Consider the following 19,910-nt stretch of genomic DNA (forward strand, 5'->3'; position numbering starts at 1 on the left):
TGAAACAGACAGCTGCCATCTTACACCGCCCTGCGGCTTGGGGCGGGGGGGTAATGGCGTATCAGCAATGTTGAGACAAAATGGCTGACACAGTCCCTTACACATGGTTTACTGATCAAACACATCCACATTAATAAAATACTAAGAAAAACTGTAAAACACAAGGAGTGGTGATTCTCAGAAGTACAACTCTATCTTTGGTTCAAGGAATAACGCCTTTGTCCTCACCACAAAATTAACTTGAAAGACAGATGAGCAAGTACATTTCTCCTGCGCACCCTGATCCATTTCATCTTGTTTTCTAGCTGATGACCCACACAGATATCTAGCAGCAACAGCCTTTTTGCCTCTCTGGTTTCCCATTCTGTGTAATGAACCACTGAATTAAAGCAAGGCATTAATGAGAAAAAAGATGAAAAAACATTTGAGCCCATAAATTGAAAGATCAACAAGTCTGATTTTATTATGATATTGTATTTTTATCTGGATGGCACATTAATACAAAGAAACATTTACAATATATTTTCAAGTATTAAGTTATGTCATTTCAAGGCTTCCACTTCAAAAAGCTACATTAATAATACACCATACAGATAGTACAGTCGGTTAGAATTTCAAATAACTTCCTCCCCTCTATTTGGTTTAAATATGATTCAGTAGGCACTAGAAATGCCTGCAGCCACTTACTTTCTTGGGACTTGACCTTGTTCTTGTACCGGTATATATCATTTTGCATGTCAGAAAATCAGCTACTCTCAGACACAGCTCACAGGTAGTTTCATGACTAGAGCGATGTGCAGGTTCACAACAGAGAGCAGAACTACGTCCCTGACCCCTACCGTTTAGCAGTGATGCAAAAAGAAAGAATGCATATTTAAGTTAACTTAAAAAACACCTCTACAATGAAGTAACTGTAAAAATGCCGTTTTAACATCCCATACTTGCTACATTAGCGTTTCTCTTTTCATCAGGCATGTTAAACTTCAAAATAAACCACGTTCATGAAGTCTGAGCTAGGCAGATTGAGCCTAGGTTGAATCTAACTCAATTATTTTCATTCTATCAGTCAGTACGGGTCTCAATGGTCAACACTGATTCCTGTGGCACTGGCGTAACCCATCAATTACAGCAGGGTTACACAATTTTAAGACTGGAACTTTGAACAGTCCTGTTGATGCCACCACAGAGGTGTAAGGTAACACATACCCCACTAAGTCTCTTTTGTGCTGGCAATATACCCTGAGCAGATGGAATTCTGTATACAGTGGAGTAAAACCTGTTTGATAGGATATTGTCTCCTAAAAAAAACATCTTGGATGACAGTAAATGATCCCAGCATTCAACCTTTTTTTTTTTTTTTTTTACCAAAGACAGCAAAAGCCCTGTTACCTCTTTATTCTCATTTCTTATACTACCTTTTAAAATAAAGCAGGAAATGTGGCCAGCAGCTGGTCCCGTCTCTTCTGCCCCAACACAGCTGAATCCACTTTAGCATAAAGAAAAACAAGGATGCTAAATACACATATACTTTATCACACAGTGATGTTTCACAAAGAAAAATCAAACTCCTTTTATAGTGATGAACACTTGACAGGGTCTAGCACCAGTAAAGCAAATGACTGGGAGAAAACGCTTTCACCTTCTACTTAGCCTTAAACACAAAATTTAAGGCTTTAAAGAACAAGACTTCAGAAACACTAAATAGAATCTTTTTTTTAAAAGAAGTTAATAAATGAAACTGTTTTAGGAAAGTCTATTCTTTGTGAAACCTCACTTTACATATTATAATTTTCACAATCCTTCTTCCCCCAACTGACATACATATAAACAACCTGGACATTATAATACAACTGAAAAAACAACCCACTCGTCTTTTGTGATAGGGAGAAACACTGACTAGTACAAGAAAACACACGCTATTGTTGGTCAAACTATTTTTCCTCCTATCTCAGTTAATTATGGAGCATTTTTCAAATCATTAGCCTCAAGATACATATTTGCTCATCTCCAAACTGTGCTTAATTATATAAAGTTATAGATTTCTGGATACTGTAAGAGGCTAAATTAAGAACTCTACAGTAAATTTAAGCACATGCATATACATGCAGTATCTTTAAAATTTAAAGCTACTTTGAAGTAACGTAGGAATTTCAGTGTGCGTGGGCACAGGTATTTACTTATGGGAAGCTAAAGTAACGAGTTACTTCGATGCACTGCATTCTTCAAACCGCAATTCTCGTTAGAGGTCCATGCAAACAAGTGACTCCTCTACATTAGGATTCCATATACAGATATAACCAGTGTTCAGGTTCTGTTTAATCAGGCAAAACTCCGCATCATGAATTAGAGCAAGCTAGAGAAGGACTTTATAAAGGTACCGTGCATCCCTAACACTAGACAGTATTTTAAATCAACAGGTCACAAATTATTTTTTTTTTCCATTTAAAAAGCAATTTACTTACACTTTTGGGACAGTCCCCTATAAAAGGCTGTAAGTGTCACATCCCCCTTATTAGCATACTTTCCCTTTTCAGCTCATCAGATACTTAGTTTAACAGAAAATTCATATTTCAAATGGCATAGGCATCTATTTTTTCAATTCAAAGCGTATCTCATGTATTGGCTACTATGTGCATATTCATTTAAAAAAATGAAAAGAAGAAAACAGCTAATTAGAATGATGTGACTGTAATTTTCACTATTAGTTATCATCTAGAGCTAGAAACATTTTGGCAGAGTAGGCCAAGGACCAGAGAAATCATTTCCTGAACCAGTCATTACAAGAGACTGGCATAAGCAAAGCAAGCTGTCTGATACCGCATTATGGGAATATATTGATCCTTACCAGGTTGCGAGGTGGAAAACGACTGTTCTTTAACCCCTACACAACGGAGCCTGGCAGGGCAAGCACCTAAAAGAGAAACTGTCAGAGAGGTTTTAATAGTAATGTATAACTGAGATGCAGTACAATTTTATATGCATGCTTTCTTTTGCCGATCATTACTATTTTCTTAAGTCTGTCCAGTGACGATGTCTTAATGAAGTTTTTGGTTTGGTTTTCTAAGCAAGCATTTTCGGCTCCTCAGGATAAGCAGGCTAGACATTATCTGACTCAAGACCGGGTAGTCAGTGTTATCTTTACTGGTAACTGCGAAGCTGAACCAAGCACACCTTCATGCGTCAGGTCGGCATGATCTTTTCACCCAAGTGCTGCAAACGGGCTCTGGCGGCACCTCTGCGTGTGTATGCGCGTGTCAGTCTGCACGATAATTATCGCACTGCTGTACACAGCTTCGCACGACTCTTACGCAAAAAACAGGCTCAGACCACTACCGTCCACACGCCAGATTTACACGACCTTTAACCAAGGCCACCATCTGGCTCCCAATGTGCCGTTCAAGAGAATTTATTTTTTTTTGTTACCCTGGCCACTTAAGCACCAGGTTCCCCTCCTCTGCATCTCCCCCAATACCACCCCATCACCACTGTATTTATCCTTTTCCTCCGCACCATCGCCTGCTTCCTCCGCCACGACGCGAGGCCCCTAGGGGCGAGAACCCCACGAGTACTTGCAGCAGGTACCTGACCCTACATTTTGAAGGAGGCCGCTGCTCGCCGAGCACAGATGGAGCAGAACTCCACCGACACCTGATCCCGGTCCACGTGGAGGCAGATCCCGCCGGGGGCCGCCCACTCCTCCTCCGTCTCCGTCACCACCGCCGCCTCCTCCAGGCTGGGATGCCGGGAGCTGGGGAGGGCGTAGTCGTGGTCGCTGCTCTCGCCGGCAGGCTGGAGGTGGTGGTGATGCCGGCGGGGGCTGCCCGTGTCCCTGAAGAGGCTGGTGCTGAGCTGCAGCCCGCCGGCGCGGATCCCGGCTAAGCGGCTCAGGAGCTGCCCGAGAGCGCTCTGGTTAGCCAGCACGGCCCGCAGGTAGCTGCTCTCCCGCTCCAGCTCTCGCAGGCGGCGGCTCAGGCCGCGGTTGCGGTCCCGCAGCTGCCGGTTCTCAGCAGCCAGGCCCTGGAGGCGGCTCTCCAGCCCCAGCACGTACTGCTTCTTCTTCAGCCGGTTCAGCCGCGCCGCCGCCGCCGCCTTCAGCCGGCTGCCAGCCCCGCCGCTCCTCCGCCCGGGCGCCGCCGGCCTCTGGCCCTGGCCCGGCGGGGGCAGCGGCTCCGGGTCCCCACAGAAGCAGCCGCTCAGCTCCGCGTCCAGGTCCCAGTCCGGCCGGGCCGCCTCCAGCAGGTCTCCCAGCTCCAGCCCCGGGAACCAGTCCTCTTGCTCCCACACCTCCAGCGGGCCACCGGGCGCCTCCGGCTCCTTCTCCTGCCGCCGCGGCTCCAAGGCGCCCGCCTCCCGCCGCGGCGGCTGCTGTTGTTTGGGCCGCGCGGGGCCCGGATCCCCTTCCCCGCCGCCATCCCGCCCTCTCGGGGCCTGCCCCGCGCCGGTCAGCGGCCAGACGGCGCCCGAGGGGCTCGCTCCGCCGGAGGAGGCCGCCAGCAGCTGGGTGAGGCTGTGGCGCATGGCGGCGGCGGGCGAGGGGCCCGGCGGGACGGGACGGAGCCTGCGGAGCGCGGCTGCGGCCCGGCGCTCCCGCCGCGGTGCCTGTCGGGAAGCGGCACCCTCAGCGGGGAGGGGCAGGGGGCGCCGCGCCACTGCGCCCGCGCGCGGGAAAGCGGCGGCCGTGAGGAGGGGGGATACGTGTGTGTGAGGGGGGAGTGTGGCGGGGGGGTGTGTGTGTGTGAGGGGGGAGTGTGACAGGAGGCGTGTGTGTGAGGGGGGGTACGTGTGTGTGAGCGGAGAGTGTGACAGGGTGGGTGTGTGTGAGGGGGGAGTGTGACGGGGGGGTGTGTGTGAGGGGAGAGTGTGACGAGGGGGGGGGGTGTGAGGGGGTATGAGTGTGAGGGGGTACATGTGTGATAGACGGCGTCTGTGAGGGAGGTGTGTGCTTGAGGGGATGGGTGCGTGTGTAAGGGTGTGCTTGGGGGCCGGAGGTGGGTCTCTCGCCTACAGACACAGCCGAGGGGAAGGAAAGGGGAGGGATGTCCCCGACGGCAGCAGTGTTTGGGGTGGGGGGGGCTTTCCTGCAAGCCTGCGGGACTGTTCTGTCACCCAGCGAGTGGGTGTCCTGTGCACAGATTTAGACTATTTAGGCACCTGTGTTTAGGCTCACAGTCACGGGAGGGAAACGGGCACTCCTTGCTGCATATTGACTATTTAAAACAGAGCAGCAGACTCAAGTCCTACCGTGTTCCTTCCCCTGTGACCACAGGCCTAGTTTGTAGCCTGGGTCAGTGGGTGTTCACACACACATGCAGCATGGGCATGTCAGTGGGAAAAAGATGGGTGAAAAGTCAGAGGATGTGGTCCATAAAATTGGTGTGAAACGACAGTTGTAGGAGCCAGATCAAAAGAAAGGCTGTGGTTTGTTGTGCAGTAGCAGAGCAGTACTTCCCACCTGGCTTTCTGTGGGTCCAAGGAGAGTCCAGAGAAGTTCAGATGACAAGTCTGTTGACAGCTGTTACTTAGAAAGCACATCTGGTTAGGTACATCCTTGAGATGAACGGGTTTCAAGCTGTAGGATCTTCTGGCCATTTCTGTACACTTCTGAACACGTGGCTCAACAGGTACCAAGTCTGACGCAGTGCTGCGGCGCTGTAGATGCTCAAGAGTAAGAGCTGCCCCAACAGCTAGCTAAAACGGTGAGTTAGCCCCTGATATACACACAGGAAAGAACTTGGAGAGCTCTCGAGGCAGCTGCCTACAGCCCAGGTGGGGAATGCCAGTTGTCCCATCCTGGGGTTTTTTTGTTGGAGAGTTAAATAGCAGGAGCTGAAACTCAGCAGCCAAAAACCTCCTCCTTGGCTGGGAGAGAGGCTGAGAGAGAGGGGGATGCCTCTGTATCCCCCAGTGCTGACAGGAAAGGGAAAGATTCCCTTGTCAGAAAATGCCAAACATACACCCTTTCCCTTTTGTGCATCATCGCTATTTTCTCTACCTAAGAGACACCTAAACTATCAGAACATCCAGGACCTCAACCTGTTCCAAAGACTGTTGAAGTCACCCAAAGACCTGACAATTTATTTTGAGCTGAACAGGGATATAGATAATGCTATGACATTAAATAAACCTAAACCAACTGTAGAAACCCCTAAGACTACTAGGCAACTGTACACAGTCACCTGCTTGAGCATCAGGTGTTGTGTTCTGACGCGTTAAGTTGCTGAATCATGACTGTTCACAACACAGGGCAAGGTGAGATTTCTTTCTTGGATCCTCCGTGTTACCTCTTACATGCCCAACTTCAAGGGAGAATCAAATGCAAAAGGCTAAGGGTTTGAGCTTTGGTCTGTCTTGGAAAATAATGTGATTTTAACTGTAAAAAAATGAAAATGTACGATACAACCGAGGTTAGGACCAAATAAACCAAATTCATATTTTATGTTTTCCACCCTAATCTTTCATGTCACAGGTTTGACTAGTTCAACAATCCCCCTTCAGATTTAACAGTGTAGAACTCTTACTTCTTTAAAAGCATAACAAAAAAGCAGACTACAGAACCATCCTTGTAGGAGGATTTAAGCTGGTAAATGCGGAGAAATCAGAAAATGGTCTCTGCCAGAAGAGGGTCTCGTGGCGAGGAACAAAATGCAGTGGTGAGTTACAGTAGAGGCACCTGCCAAGACGAGAACAGAGGAGGAAGCTGCAGTTACACAATAAAATGACGGAGTTTGGCATTCAGCGCTTTTTCTTTAGTCAGTAAATCCATGCTGTGCTTTCTGTAAGCATCGAACTGCAGCGAGAGTTTGCTGCACGCCTGCTTGCTGCTTTCGAGCTGTCGTTGGAGCTCTTGGACCTTCAGATCATTGTCTGCTGCTGCCGCCTCTTTCACGAGGCACTTTCCTGCTCTCTGCCTGGCGTTTTCTGCGATCTCCAGCTTCCTCCCCAGCTGCTCAATTTCCCATTGCTTATCTTGCAGAGCTCTGCCCCTCTCCATGGCTAGGCTCCGGAGCCGCTCTTTCTCCTCGTTCGCCCTCTCCAGCTTGGCCTGCAGCTCGCTGCCCTGAGCCCTCTGCTGACTTTCAGTGCGCTCCACCTGCGCAGCAGTTTGTTGGTGCTTCTCCTGGAGGTGTTGCAGCTGGTGTTTTAATGAATCGATTTCCCAGGCATAGGCGCTTGCTTGGAGGCTCTGAGCTTCTAGTAGCTCCTTTTCCCGCTCCTGGGCTCTGCGACTCTCATAAGCGCATTTCTCCTGCAAGGAGTCCAACTGCTGCGAGAGCTTTCTGGCCTGGGCAGCAAGCTGGAGCACTTCAGCTTCCTTCTCCCTCACCATCTGGCTGAAGAGCGCTTCGTTCTTCTGCCGCAGGCACTTATTCTCCTCCCACAGCTGCACGTGCCGTTTCTTGTGTTCGTTCTTGAACTGGATCATTTTTTCATGGTTATTGGCCAGATCCATGAAGCGCCCCTCCAGATGGTGAATCCGTTGGGTCAGGGTCTTCATTTTCACAGCATCCTCTGTCCTCAGTTTCTCCAGCTCCATGTTGAGCTGCTCCAGGCCTCTGCAGCGTTTGTGTGCATCATCTGCTTTTTTCTCCAGTATACAGATAAGGTGATGCTGCTGTTCTAGGTGTGAATGCAGCAGAGCCTTCTCACTCTTCTCCTCCTCAGGGCTCTCACAGAGTTCCTCCAGGCCTTTTGTCATATCCTCCACGTCTTTGCTCGTCTCTGGATCACTCGTGGGGTTGGCCATCCCTGCCTGCCTCTCATCCTGAGCCATGGAGCCCCTGTCTCACACAAAGATGAGTCAAAATGTCATAGCGACCACTTCTCTTAATGACACTCAGCATAATTAAACAGTACCCAATGGTTATGTGGCCAGCACTGCGCTAGGCTGGTGGAGTTTCTCTGGGAATCCACCAGAGTGGGGGGACAGGACCTCCCACAACTGATGGCAGCCCACAGCCCACGTGGTCCTGCAGCCCTCCTCACCTGCTTCACCCTGCTTCAGAGTTAGGCGGGCTGGTGAAAGGGATGCCAGGCTCCATGATACAAAAGCAAAGAATCTAGGCTTAGTGTTTATGCAAGCCTATTCATTTGCTGATTACTAGCTTTGCTAATTATTCCTTCTCAAAGGGCTCTGTTGTTGTAGCTACAAGAAGTACTATTATATTTAGGTAAAAAGCTTGTAAGTGATAAAGCAGTAAATTCCTTAAGCAATCCTTTTCCTTTCCCTTTATTTTCTCCTCCAGATCTGGTATTATAAATGCAAGTAAAACATGGAGAGTTACATCAAACTTCTAATTGATTTATAAGATTTTAATGCTATACTGCTCATTAAAAATAACCAATTAGCCTTACACCATGCTTAGTAATTTATGAATAAGAGATCTATACAATGCTAATTACTGAATGCCCTGTGATACAAAGACTTTGTGCCTGGAAAAATGGTTCATTGCTTGGGTTTTGACACTGATTTGCTGGATTATTTTAGGCATGTAATTTTAGAAGTCTGGTTCCTCATGTAAAAATAAGGAAAATATTTATATTACATTGGCACCAAATCATTACTGGTGCCTAATCATAGGCTATGCTACCCAGATGTATGAAAAGTCAGCCTAAAACTCATGTATGAGTTTTTCATTTAGATCCAGACCTGGACCTACACAGCACATCAAACAGCATGCCGATGGTCAGGTTCTGTGAATTCCTGGGCTTTAACTGGAGGTAAAGACAGGGCTGTGGGAAGGAGTCAGCTTAAAGGAAGGATAAAAAAATAACATACAGCAAAAATGAATTAACGGCTGCGAAGCACAGACGGTTTCAGAGCTGCATAGCAGTGACCGTAGGTAGGGACGCTACCTCCGCCTCCACCGTCCTGCGCTCCCCTGCCACTGCTGCGACCTTGGATCCTGCCAACACATTTGGAAATAACAGAGGAGAGGAGGAAGGACTAAAAGGTTTAGACCATCCAGTGGAAACACAATGAAGAGCAAGGTTTAAGGGGAGAAAAATGTTTTCTTACCAGGTGTTTTCTTTCCCCAACCATTTGTTGCCACTCCTGCCGCAGGTTTCTGTCTCCGTGGAGATAAGAGGCTGAATCCAGTCACCCCAGAGCTCGTGCCTTCATCCGGGCTGGTTGGAACTGGGCCAGCCCCATGAGAGCAGCTGAAAGAGCTGGGAGGGTTTCTTAGCAAACAAATGCTGCTGACACTCTCAAAAGCACCCAGATTCAACAAAGGGAAGAGAATTTCCACAAGTCTGCAGAACTCCCTCTCGGCTCGTGCCCTTCGTGTGCCAGAGGAGATCACCATGGCAGGCTCTGGCCTTCTCAGGTCATACATGTCTACGGTAAGTAAAGACACAGCCCGCGCCCTAAAAACGGGCAATTTTTTCAGCAGTTAATGCCAGATCTGGCAGATAGCATAGGGAACGGGAAAACAATGCAGCTGGAAGGAAAAAGTTGGTGCAGGTTTTGCTGACTCCACTGGAAAAGGATACGAAGCAGAGGAGCGAGTAATGTGGGTAAAGGCTATGAAGCAAACAAGACAAGGAGGGGGCAAGCCCAGATCTTCCAAAATGGGTAAAGTCAGAGTGATGGGGGTCACCACACCAACTCAGGTTTGCAGGCTTACTTGTAGAAATGGGAAGTAGAAAAAGGAAGAGGGGGTTTCTGAGCACAGAGCATGAAAGGAGAGCTGGGGCATTGGAGCCGGGTTTATAGGAAGTAAAGATGGTGTAATTCAGAGCACACACACACATATATATGTGCATACATATGTACGTGTGCCAAAAAAGCTTCATTCCAGGCTAAAGCAAAGATGAACTCAAAGTGAAGGGGAAAAAAAAAAGTGTTTCTCCCATTTGTTTCTCTGGACAAGGATGAATATAAAGACTTTCTAGGATTACGGCTGCTTTGTCATAAAGGTGACTTGGAATTAAGAATTAAAGCATAGCTATTAATTTTATCAAAGTGTTCCCCAGTTCATAACTAACTATACACCTTTAAAGTTTTGGTTACAGATGACAAGTCTTTTGACTGTAGCACAAAGAAAGTCATTTCTTGAAACTTTTTATTCTAATCAACTTCATAAACTTGCATTCTCTATCAGCATATTATCGATTTTAAACACACTACTGTAGTGACTATGAATTTGGTGGAAAGCTGTATTTATTATGTGAACCACATTCAGAGGAATGTCAAAAAATACCAATAATCTTTTTTAAGTAGTAAGTTTAGCATGACTTTAGATGTTTTCAATACAGAATTCCTGCTGGTTTATGTGATTAGATGCAGCCATTACTTTCAAGCACCTTTTAATAAATCAACATAATATCATTTAGCAGGAGGCAAAATTGTTATGTTTCTACTCTGCAATTAAATCCTACAGCATGCATAGGGTAATCAAAGTACTTTTTCCACTGATGAAACAGCTTGGTTTGTAATCTTCCCTTCTACTGAAGCTCATCTCACCAGGACAGCTTTGATTTTTCGTCTGTATGACAATAGTAAAACAGTAAGAAGATTATAAGCACAGCTGTTAAAGCTCTGCTGAAAAATCTTTAACTTAAAGATCTATAGCTTGATGCAGACTCCATGGCAGACTAACAATAACAATGACTTTAAAATATCTAATGTTTTTAAGCACTACAATACTTTTCAGAGACACTGCTGTGACTGCCTCTGATGACCTCCTGTAAATTTGGAAGCGTAAGGAAGACTCACTTTTGTGTGCGGTGACAACTGTCCTTATAGGTTTACCTCTAGTTGTCTCCCATTTTCTGCACGTGCTGAAAAAAATGTATTAAAAACCAGGGAAGAGCACTGATTTTGTACTAAAGGGTCCATTTTTGTTACTTGGCTCAGTTTCTTGATTAATCTAGATGAGTACATAACACTGCTGTGTCATTACTCACACTAAAGCGCAGCACACAAGCAAATCTTACATTCATGTTCAGGTAGCTTTTCAAAATTTAAACTGAGTTTTGATCTATTTTGTGTAGTGGTAAGCAATGTCTGTCTCTAGAATGGTTCAAGAACAGTGAGACAGATGTTCTGCTTGACCAAATGACAAGGAGACACACTATCACAAACCAAACGTTTTATTCTGATGGCAGTCAAGTTTAGCTATCAAAATTCTGTACAGTATAGAACACAGCAGGTTACATGACACTTGCCTGCAAACCGAGAGCCTCAAGATCCCATCCCCAAAGCTATTTTGACATAGCGATGGATTTGAGCTTCATGGGAAACACAACAACGAAGACTTTAATCCAGTGAAATGTTCACAGCCACCTACCTTGTCAGGTGAAAATGAATTCACCTAGGCAGTGAATATAAGCAAGCTGGGTGCCTCTGCCTTCCCAGAATCACCACCCTTTCAGGAGTGGCTATTTACGAATACAGAAGCAAAGTAGCTCTGTATCCCCTAAGTACGGATGTGTTGTTCTGAAGTGTCACACGCACACTGTTCCCTAGTCATGCAAGAATGTTTTGTATCTACCTGGCAAAGTGGAATCTGTAGCAGCTACCCGTCTCATCCAAAACACCCGAAGCAGTAAGAGATGAGGACTGGCAATGACTTTTGGCATTTGTAAACACCACAGCCTGCCTCACTGATGAAAGTGGGTTCCCTGGCAGGTTGAATAGCACCTTTCCTTTTTTCCATTCATAGTGTGTAATAAATACCAAGTAGCATTTAAAATTTCTATGATTAAATTAAGCAGTTGAGTTGGAGCTGTGAAAAGCTCCCTTCTCCTCTCTACTGCGAGGTGCAAGATTTCACCAGCTTTTAGACCTACACAGTTGGAGCAAAGGAATGTGCATTTATTTTCAGAAATGTTTTCTCTCTGCATTTTGTTATATTGCATGCTGAATTGCTAACATAAAACACTGGGTTTTAATAAACACTAATTCCTATTTAGCTTTAATAGGCTGCTTTTATTAAAAAAAAAAGTAATACACTTTGTATTTTTATGCATTTACCTTTCTTTAGTAGCATGCATTTCTACAAGTTACAAATTCCAGTCCTATTTCCTCTGCTGCAAAGCTATCTAAACCAAGACCACCGTAATCCCAACATTCTCCTAATGGTGGCGCTGTAGCACAGATAAATTACTTTTTGGAAAAAAAAAGCTACTGGTTACAGATACAGACGAGTACACTTTACAGAATAAATACCCAACATACTTGTCATCACTAAAATAGGCAGGTTTAGATCCTTTAGAGTAACTGTTGAATAAAAAAATGTTTCACCTCTATGCCTTCAGCATTTAAGAGTAAGGATTGTATACTAGCGAGACATTAACACATACATAAGCAAACTTTTTATAACCCTGAATTTTTATAGTACATTGGAACTAACAGTCCTCTGCACTCTGCAGAATAGAACGAACATCGACAGTACCACTTCGTGTAATGCTTCTTTCATGTCCTAGAAGTGTACAACTAAAAATAAAGGGACTTTAAAAAAAATTCTTCATGCACATATTCCTCACTGGAGAGATCCGACACAGCATAATGAGGATACAAACACATAGTAATGAACACGAACAAAATACAACCTGTTCTTGTCTTATTAATAACACTTAATGAACAATCCTAGAAGTATACAGAAAGAGTTGAGTTGCTCTTATATTTTTGCTAGTAATTTAGGTTACTTAAGGGATTAGCAACGCTTCAGGTAGGCAACACCAGCATCCAAGTATCACAGCTACCTCTACCACTGAATTCTGTGAGTGCCTTCTTTCTTGAAGTCATTTTCAGTGATTAAGAAATTAAAGAATCCCTTAAATTTATGTAATAATCTGCAGGCAGAAGTTTAATTAGAAATACCAAGTGACATTTGACAGCACAAAACCAGAACAGCAACGGAGCAGAGACTTTCAAAAGAGCTATTGTGTTCCTCTTCCAAGTTTCACCACCACACATTTAATTTCATTCCCACGGTTTCTTTTTGACACTAGCAATTAAAAAGCCACCTTATTTTGTCAATTTTGCGACCATTAGCATCCTGAGAGGTAGCGTATCTTCTATCCACGTGTTCGGCGAGTTCATCATCTTCTCCCAAAGAGCAGTTTCATCTGAAGTAGAATCCATCCAGTCTACTGTAGTCCCATAGCTTTTCCCTAGAAAAATGTTAGTTTTAAGAGAAACATTACTTAATACGCTACAGAGTTGAGAGTGGACAATCAAATCTGCCCATCTTCCAAAACGGTTGCACCTCCTCAGGTAGCTGACCTAGTACTTTGAAGAGCCAGTTCTGCATTTTTACACTTGAACAATTCTGTCAAATACAATTAACAACAGTTTCACATGGAAACTTTGTCATCTTTCTCCATGCTTTTTTTCCTTGTTATCCTTTGTCTTTTTGTCACAATCCCAAGGAGAAAGATGTATTGGCGATAAACATCTGAGAGGGTTTAAGAATAAAACAGAACACTGGTTCTGTCCTGAAATACAGCCCTGGGCACTCTAAAATTCAAATTGAGACTTATTATACTAATTTGTATTTTAAGCTATTCTGGTGAACCATGCAAGAAATTAATTTGGGAAAAAGTGATTTTTTTATTGTATTTGCTTGAAAAGACTCAAACACATCCTCCCCTCAGAGGAGACAGGACAATGAAAGGGTCAAATATAGTAAGGAAAACATACAATTTTTCTATCTGCACATCTTATATTGCCCTTATGCTAAAAACTTGTTTGCATTGATAAGTTTTTCTAGCCAATATCTTCAATCCTTATCATGCATTCCCGATCTATCTTTTTATCTCCACCCAATACTGTCTTCACACCACATGCCTAGTTTTTGCATGTCTAAGTTCATAAAGCGTTATCAAGATTTTGGGTGCAGGAGTAGCATATTCTTATACTTCAAGCAGTACCAGATACAATGTATGGCCAGACAAAGGTTTATTTCTAATATTTCTCCTTACTTGTCAGTCATCCTAACCCTCGTAATACTGCTATTATTTACATTTCATGGTCTGTGCTGAAGAATAGGTAAGTTATTAATGAAACTCTTCAGTAAATAACTGAAAGGCTGCTCAGTGATCATTGCAAAAAAGAGAAGAAATGGAAGAGGAAAACAGGAAAGACTGTATTTTTTAAATTAAGGATTAATGTGTTGATTGTCCAGTACCTGTTCCAAGGCCTATCCTGAGACCTCCTAGAAAGTGGTTGGCTAGTTTGTTGTGATCCCACACTGTGAGTTCTATGCATGCTTCTTTCAAATCTTCTGGTCTAAAGCCATCATAGACCATGGTGTGGTTGAATACTGGGTTTGTAGTTTTCGCCACTGTTCTTGTTTTCTGGCGACTTTTTCTGCTAGTATCTGGAAGAATGGTACTTCAGAAAAAAAAAACCACACTGTCAGTTTGCACTTGCACAGCATAGCCTGCATTAAACACACTGAACAGACAAAAAATGCTGATTAAACACTGTCCTTTGCTTGTTAGAATGTGACTGAAGAGAAGATGCTTTAGCATCATGAAGTCAAAGGTCATATTGTCAGTCCCCTCCAAGAAATACTGGCAGCACGTACCCACCCTTGTGCTTCAGAGGATGGAAGGGAAGAAGTCTGGTGGGGAAGAAGCACAAGTGAGTTTATTTGCTGTATTATCACTAATGGCGCTGAAACCTTTTTGTTGCTGCCAGAGATTTCCCAACCATCTTGTTATTCTTGTCTCTTCATGTTTTTAGTCTGTATGCAGAAAGGAAGGAGGAAGAAATACAACTATGCTCCTCACTTCTGTCTCCTCCCACGATTTGCTAAGCTAAACCATACTCTTGCACAAACATACTTTGTTTAAATGCAAATAAAAGCAGACACAATTTTGACTAGGTCTTCCACCAAGTAACTGAGCAAAATGAAAGAGTAGTGATTACACAGGAAGTTTTCCCAGTATGTTTTACTTGGTGGTATATACTTAGCAGCTTGAAGGTGTAAGCCCTGCAGGACAATTTGCATTACAATAAAGGAGAATCAGAAAGTAATTAGGTGTTTTCTACTTTGAATGTAGAAATATTAAGATAAGATTAGGAAGCACATCAGTAGCATTATTAGGCCACCATGTTTGATGACCAACTACAGTTCTTACCACTTAATAAAAGAGTTGAGCCTGTTGCCTCTCAGAAGAGGAAGGTCATGGCATTCCTTCACCCAGATGTGGACCTCACCAGTAGGTAGAGTCTTCTTTCCTGCAAAAATAAAATGAAACATCTGATTAAGCCTTACTGATCCCTTTTAAGGGTAATTTCTATGATGCAGCAGTTCCTGCCCAGTTGTAGAGGTGATATTCAGCCTAGACTCTCATTATCGCACATCTTAATCCAACATTCCTCTCTGTACTCTTGAAGCTGCAGTCTTCATCCCAAAGTGTTGCAAGATCACATCACATCTGTATTCCTACAATGACATTTTTTCTGTAACAACTGAACAAATACATGCTACTGGTCTTCTCTTTCCAAGCCTCCTAGATAAAGAGATCAGCTTGTCTTCAGTCTATGTGATGTTAGCATTTATTGCCACTTGTACTTTCAAATAAGATCTTTTGTGCTCTTAATATATTTGATTTTTATTGACTGACTGGCTGGATTAAAGACCCAACTTCACTGTCAGACCAGCCAGTATCAGTTGCCAGACAAGATTAAACCAAACAGATTGTACTGCTATAAACTGCTGCATTCTAAATACTTATTGCTGTTTTCTACTTCTAATATTGCTTGAATTTAGTGTGTTGTCATTGCTTATTTAGCAAATCACAGCACCTGCCTGATGATTTATAATCTCTAAAATGATTAGCAAGAAACAGAGTTTTGTTACACACAGACTGCATTAAACATCTAAGATTACAGCAATGAGGTCATTTCTTCTGTAGTACCATTAAAAACAACCAAAGATCCTAAAGTGATCTTTGGATCCTAAACTGAATTCATTACCACGGTGATTTACTCCTCTAGAAAAAAAAAAAAAATCTACTGTTAAAGCAAGATGTCTGAATTGGCTGAAAAACATTTTAAAAGATTATTGGGTTTTTCTTTTTTTTTTTTTCCCCCTAAAGAAGAACAAAACCCCCAAGGCCCAACAAACCCAAACAAAGAAGCAATCCATACCTCCAACAGGGTGTGGGACATACTGGAGAGCTAGTTTCATCTCCCCTCTGTTTTCTAGGTTAAGAGCCATTGTCGAAGTCTGAAATTTAAGGAAAAAACCCCACAAATCTCAAACCTTGCAGTTCATGCACAGAATTTACCAAAGCTTTTCACTGGAAGAAGCTTGACTTCTACTCGAGGCTTCCCCCCCGCCCCCTTGTTTCCTTATCCATTAGTCTTCCATCAGTCTACAGGACATGAGATTTTAGGGCATGTTTCATCACTTGACATGCCTCAGATACATAGCACTTCCACTAAAGCAGAAAAGACAACCCAGGAGAGGCCAAAAGGCATTGAGGGTGCATCTTTTCCACTGCTGCACACTTATTTAAAACCAGAACACACACTCTTTCATTCAGGAAACTTACTCTTTGTGCAACAGAAAGTGCACTTTTACAAACTTATTTCTATCGGAATGTTTTGTCTCATTTAATACAATCTAAAAATCAGCCTCAGGAAGAGTTATCTTGCAAAAAGGTGGAAGAATATGTCACTTCTTCAGAGAGTCACGGACCATCTGTAGATGGAACATGGCACCTGTTAATATTTGGTTACATTTATCTACCCAGAGCAGTTTTAAAGTCAGTCGAATTAAACTCGACTACCATAAAAAAGACTACCATGACATTTCTGTTTTGTTCTACAAATTATTGAATTTTGGATTGAGCTAATTTTGGAATCAACTAGTGGAGTAAACTCAAGGAAAAAAAGAAAGAGAAAAAGAAAACAGAAGAAACCAGAACTTCTAGCAGTGGCTTAGCTAAAAGTTTAGATTTTGACTGAAACCCATTAACAAACAAGAGGCACGCAGACATGGAAGTCATCATTATATCTGATATTAAAATGATACTGCACTTGCTCCATATTCTCGGGAGGTTTGCTTCATGTTCAGGGAACAAGTGCCTTCAGGGATCTGTTACAGCAACGTGACATAAGTGAAAAATACCTTGAAATTCCTACTCCTTAGACTATGAGAAAGTTTTTCCTACTATAAGAGCTAGCTACTTACTGGACTAATAGAAACCTCAGAACTGTATGTTCCATTTACCAGTAAAGGGCTATTTATGATTATAACCAACACAAACCACAGAACACACAAGACCAGGCCTAAATAAATGACGACTTGGTTTAGTACTTACACAGTGAAAAACACAAAATAGCTAACCCACCCTTAGTAACCTACCCTTGGCTTGAGTGGAAACCAGTTGATCTGCTTGTTGGATTTATCATTCCAGTCCCAAGTTCCTAAATCCAGCTCCACTTCACCAAGGAAGCTATTCCTCCCGAAGGTATCATTATGCCAGACAGAGATATTAAGGCTTTGGTTCTTTAGGAGATCCTTCTCAATTTTATACTGCCAGGAGGAAGAAATGAGGAAAAAATAAAACAAACTGGATTTTTGTCAATGCTGTGTCTGAAAGTGACAAGGTTAGAAAAAAAACATGTCTGGGTTTATACATCTGTAACTGTTCACTTCTTCCATTTCAGAACAAAACTCGTCATGTTTTATTTCTTATTTCAAGCATCTTACACTCATATTTAGCTTGTGCTTGTTTACAAGAAGTATACAACAACCAGTGTTCTCAATGCCGTATCCAGAGTATACTGGAGAGTTAACCTGTCCATGGAAGGACATGGGTACTTCTACAGACCAATCCATCTCATCCTACTGTCTCTGAGAGCAGCTAGACCTGTGCGTAGAAGTTAAGGTTCCTCGTACTTCATGTATGCATGCAGTATTTCGTATCTAGTAATAGTTTGATAAATACCCGCAGTATTTCATTATAGACTGGATTAAAGGTTTTCTTTTTGACAGAAGTCTTCCGTTTGCCCAGCTTGTACTTCTCTGGAAGCAGGTAGGTCTTTACATACCTAAAATTTAGACAGGCTTGTTAGAAGAACAAAAACCCCACTCTTTCCAACTTCCCTTTCCAAAATACACAGGTATTTCCTTATAAAGTAAAAGAAATCCACTTAACTAGCCATTATGTTGGTCAGCTTGTTACATGTAAGAAATGGAACAGCAGTGGTGAACTACAACAATAGTTTCCAAAATGGGACATTAACTTCCTTCTACCAGGGCAAAATCTGTTGAAATGTCTCCTCAAAACAGACAGACACAGAATATTTAACTATAGTATGCCTAGATATCATAATTACAGGCTCTAATCCTACTGAAAACTTAAAGCAGGATTTAGCATCTGGAAAGTTGAATTTTAAAAGAGAATTTCATATTCTTAAAAGTTTGAGCTTCCCATGTTAATATATGTACAATTTCCAGTGGCAATTCTATATTCAGTTCAGAGTGGAAAGCCACGTAAGGCATTTTATAGCCTCTTCTTCTATTTAATGGGTTATAGAGATTGGAAAAAAACATCAGTTTTCATTTTCACACTAAAAGAAAAACTTCCATTAAGAAATAAAATATATTCTCTGTACTTACGGGTCTGAACGCTGTCGCTTAACATCTGCCACTGCCAAGTCTTTACACTGGCAAATAAAAATGTGGAGCTCGTACAGCTGTTCTACATAATCAATAGCAAACTGAATGTTCCCCTTCACATCCACATTGCCAAAGTCTGCGCTATAGATGCTCATTAGACTTCCGCTCACCTGTATCATACAAGAGGAGAAAAATTTTCCAGGCATTGAATTTCCCAGATACTTCAAGATTAGGGTAGAAGCTATGCTTAGAATTCAGACAGTAAAGGAATCAACCGTGTCCCTTTAGATGTAATAACAAAATGTAATGGACACTGTTATACAAGCTTCTTAGCAAGCAGATTAACAGAAGAAAGTTATTTGTAAATCAAAGGTGTTAGGCCAAGTTTTCTACAAAAAAAAAAATTTGAATGTGTTTATTGCATTGAGATCGAAGAAATAAAGTGATAGGATACTGTAGATTGGAGATTGCCTGTAATCAGACCCTTGAAGTATTACTTATATATCTCTTCAGCTGATCGTCCTTGCAGAAAGCAGAGCCTAAGGGTTTAGGACAACAGGCCTTCTGAAAATACCGACAAAATGATTAGTGATAAAGTCTATATGGCTGAATTCTGTACCTAAATAAAACACTGAAAATTAAACGCTACTTATATAGAAAGAGAAGGATGTACAATTTTTTAATCTCAATATCCTTCCCCGAAATTCTACTTCTCCCCATAAAGTCTTGACTTTTGGTTAGCTGGTTCACTGATTTAATTACATACACCACATACCAATACTGTCTCTTGTTTTCACTTATTTCTCCCCACTTTCTCCTTTTCTAAATGTTTGTTCTATATAAATTATCCCCCACTTTCAGCTACAAATGTAAGCTCTTAGGGTGAAAGCCATGTCTCTGTTCAGTGTTTATAGAGTATGCTGCACACTGGAGTCCTGAACAGGCTCTGATATATTACTAGAAAACAAACAAAAAAAAAAGTGAAACAGATTTTATTTGGTTTAGGCAATTCCATGCAAGGGTTCACGTAACAGAGAGGGAAGGAAGGAGACAGATGCCAAGGGAAGAAAGGCAAAAGGAATAAGAAGGGAGACAAAACAATACTGAAGAGATTAGCAAAAGCAAAGTGCCATTACAACAAGGCTTTGGTTTACATACAGAGGATAAGGAGGCCATGCCAGAAGAGCCGCTAAGATTGGTTAGAGAGCTGGGACTCTTCTTGATTCTGCCAAGGGAATAACTGCTTTCTGATGCTGTATCTGTCTCTCTGTCATCACTCTACAAAAACATCACAGAAAGAAAGTCTGTGTAGGTTCTTTA

At 42.7% G+C, this 19,910-nt stretch overlaps 3 protein-coding genes across 10 annotated transcripts in view; all 3 read right to left on the minus strand.

Moving 5' to 3' along the window:
- Positions 1 to 437: 437 nt before the first annotated feature.
- On the minus strand, positions 438 to 4,567 carry CREBZF (CREB/ATF bZIP transcription factor). Of its 3 annotated transcripts, none has more exons than XR_012627769.1 (3): positions 3,583 to 4,567; positions 2,846 to 2,923; positions 438 to 1,486 (listed from the first exon to the last, which is right to left on the minus strand). XR_012627769.1 is itself a non-coding variant. In XM_074860378.1 (3 exons), exons 1-2 carry the CDS (start codon positions 4,516 to 4,518, stop codon positions 2,875 to 2,877), a joined length of 975 nt encoding a protein of 324 aa, XP_074716479.1. In that variant the 5' UTR covers positions 4,519 to 4,567; the 3' UTR covers positions 438 to 1,486; positions 2,846 to 2,874. The 3 variants fall into 3 exon arrangements, 2 of the variants coding, with proteins under 2 accessions (XP_074716479.1, XP_074716480.1); XM_074860378.1 differs by having other exon boundaries at positions 3,593 to 4,567; XM_074860379.1 differs by having other exon boundaries at positions 438 to 2,923.
- Positions 4,568 to 6,703: 2,136 nt separating this feature from the next.
- Positions 6,704 to 7,771, minus strand: CCDC89 (coiled-coil domain containing 89). The gene has a single exon (XM_074860799.1). The coding sequence runs from the start codon at positions 7,769 to 7,771 to the stop codon at positions 6,704 to 6,706; it is 1,068 nt and encodes a 355-aa protein (XP_074716900.1).
- A 3,307-nt stretch (positions 7,772 to 11,078) lies between these two features.
- Positions 11,079 to 19,910, minus strand: part of SYTL2 (synaptotagmin like 2) — a 64,635-nt gene continuing 55,803 nt past the window's right edge. For 5 of the 6 annotated variants that reach the window (XM_074860383.1, XM_074860384.1, XM_074860380.1 and 2 more), the window contains 8 exons: positions 19,749 to 19,868; positions 18,591 to 18,760; positions 17,917 to 18,019; positions 17,331 to 17,501; positions 16,109 to 16,187; positions 15,094 to 15,193; positions 14,136 to 14,341; positions 11,079 to 13,119 (listed from right to left, as the gene is read on the minus strand). In XM_074860383.1, coding sequence (XP_074716484.1) covers positions 12,974 to 13,119; positions 14,136 to 14,341; positions 15,094 to 15,193; positions 16,109 to 16,187; positions 17,331 to 17,501; positions 17,917 to 18,019; positions 18,591 to 18,760; positions 19,749 to 19,868 — 1,095 coding nt within the window. In that variant the 3' untranslated portion in view covers positions 11,079 to 12,973. The remainder of the gene's footprint in view (positions 13,120 to 14,135; positions 14,342 to 15,093; positions 15,194 to 16,108; positions 16,188 to 17,330; positions 17,502 to 17,916; positions 18,020 to 18,590; positions 18,761 to 19,748; positions 19,869 to 19,910) is intronic. The other variant, XM_074860385.1, reaches the window with a different exon arrangement.

The sequence above is a fragment of the Strix uralensis genome, chromosome 2, assembly GCF_047716275.1.
Source record: "Strix uralensis isolate ZFMK-TIS-50842 chromosome 2, bStrUra1, whole genome shotgun sequence".
Lineage (NCBI taxonomy): Eukaryota > Metazoa > Chordata > Aves > Strigiformes > Strigidae > Strix > Strix uralensis.

Excerpts from the sequence above, each read along its gene's own strand:
- CREBZF (XM_074860378.1), bottom strand. The coding sequence starts at position 4,518 with ATGCGCCACAGCCTCACCCAGCTGCTGGCGGCCTCCTCCGGCGGAGCG. Across the intron at positions 2,924-3,592 it reads GCAGCGGCCTCCTTCAAAAT|TTTCTCTTTTAGGTGCTTGC; the intron begins GTAGGGTCAGGT and ends CCTCTCTGACAG.
- CCDC89 (XM_074860799.1), bottom strand. The coding sequence starts at position 7,771 with ATGGCTCAGGATGAGAGGCAGGCAGGGATGGCCAACCCCACGAGTGAT.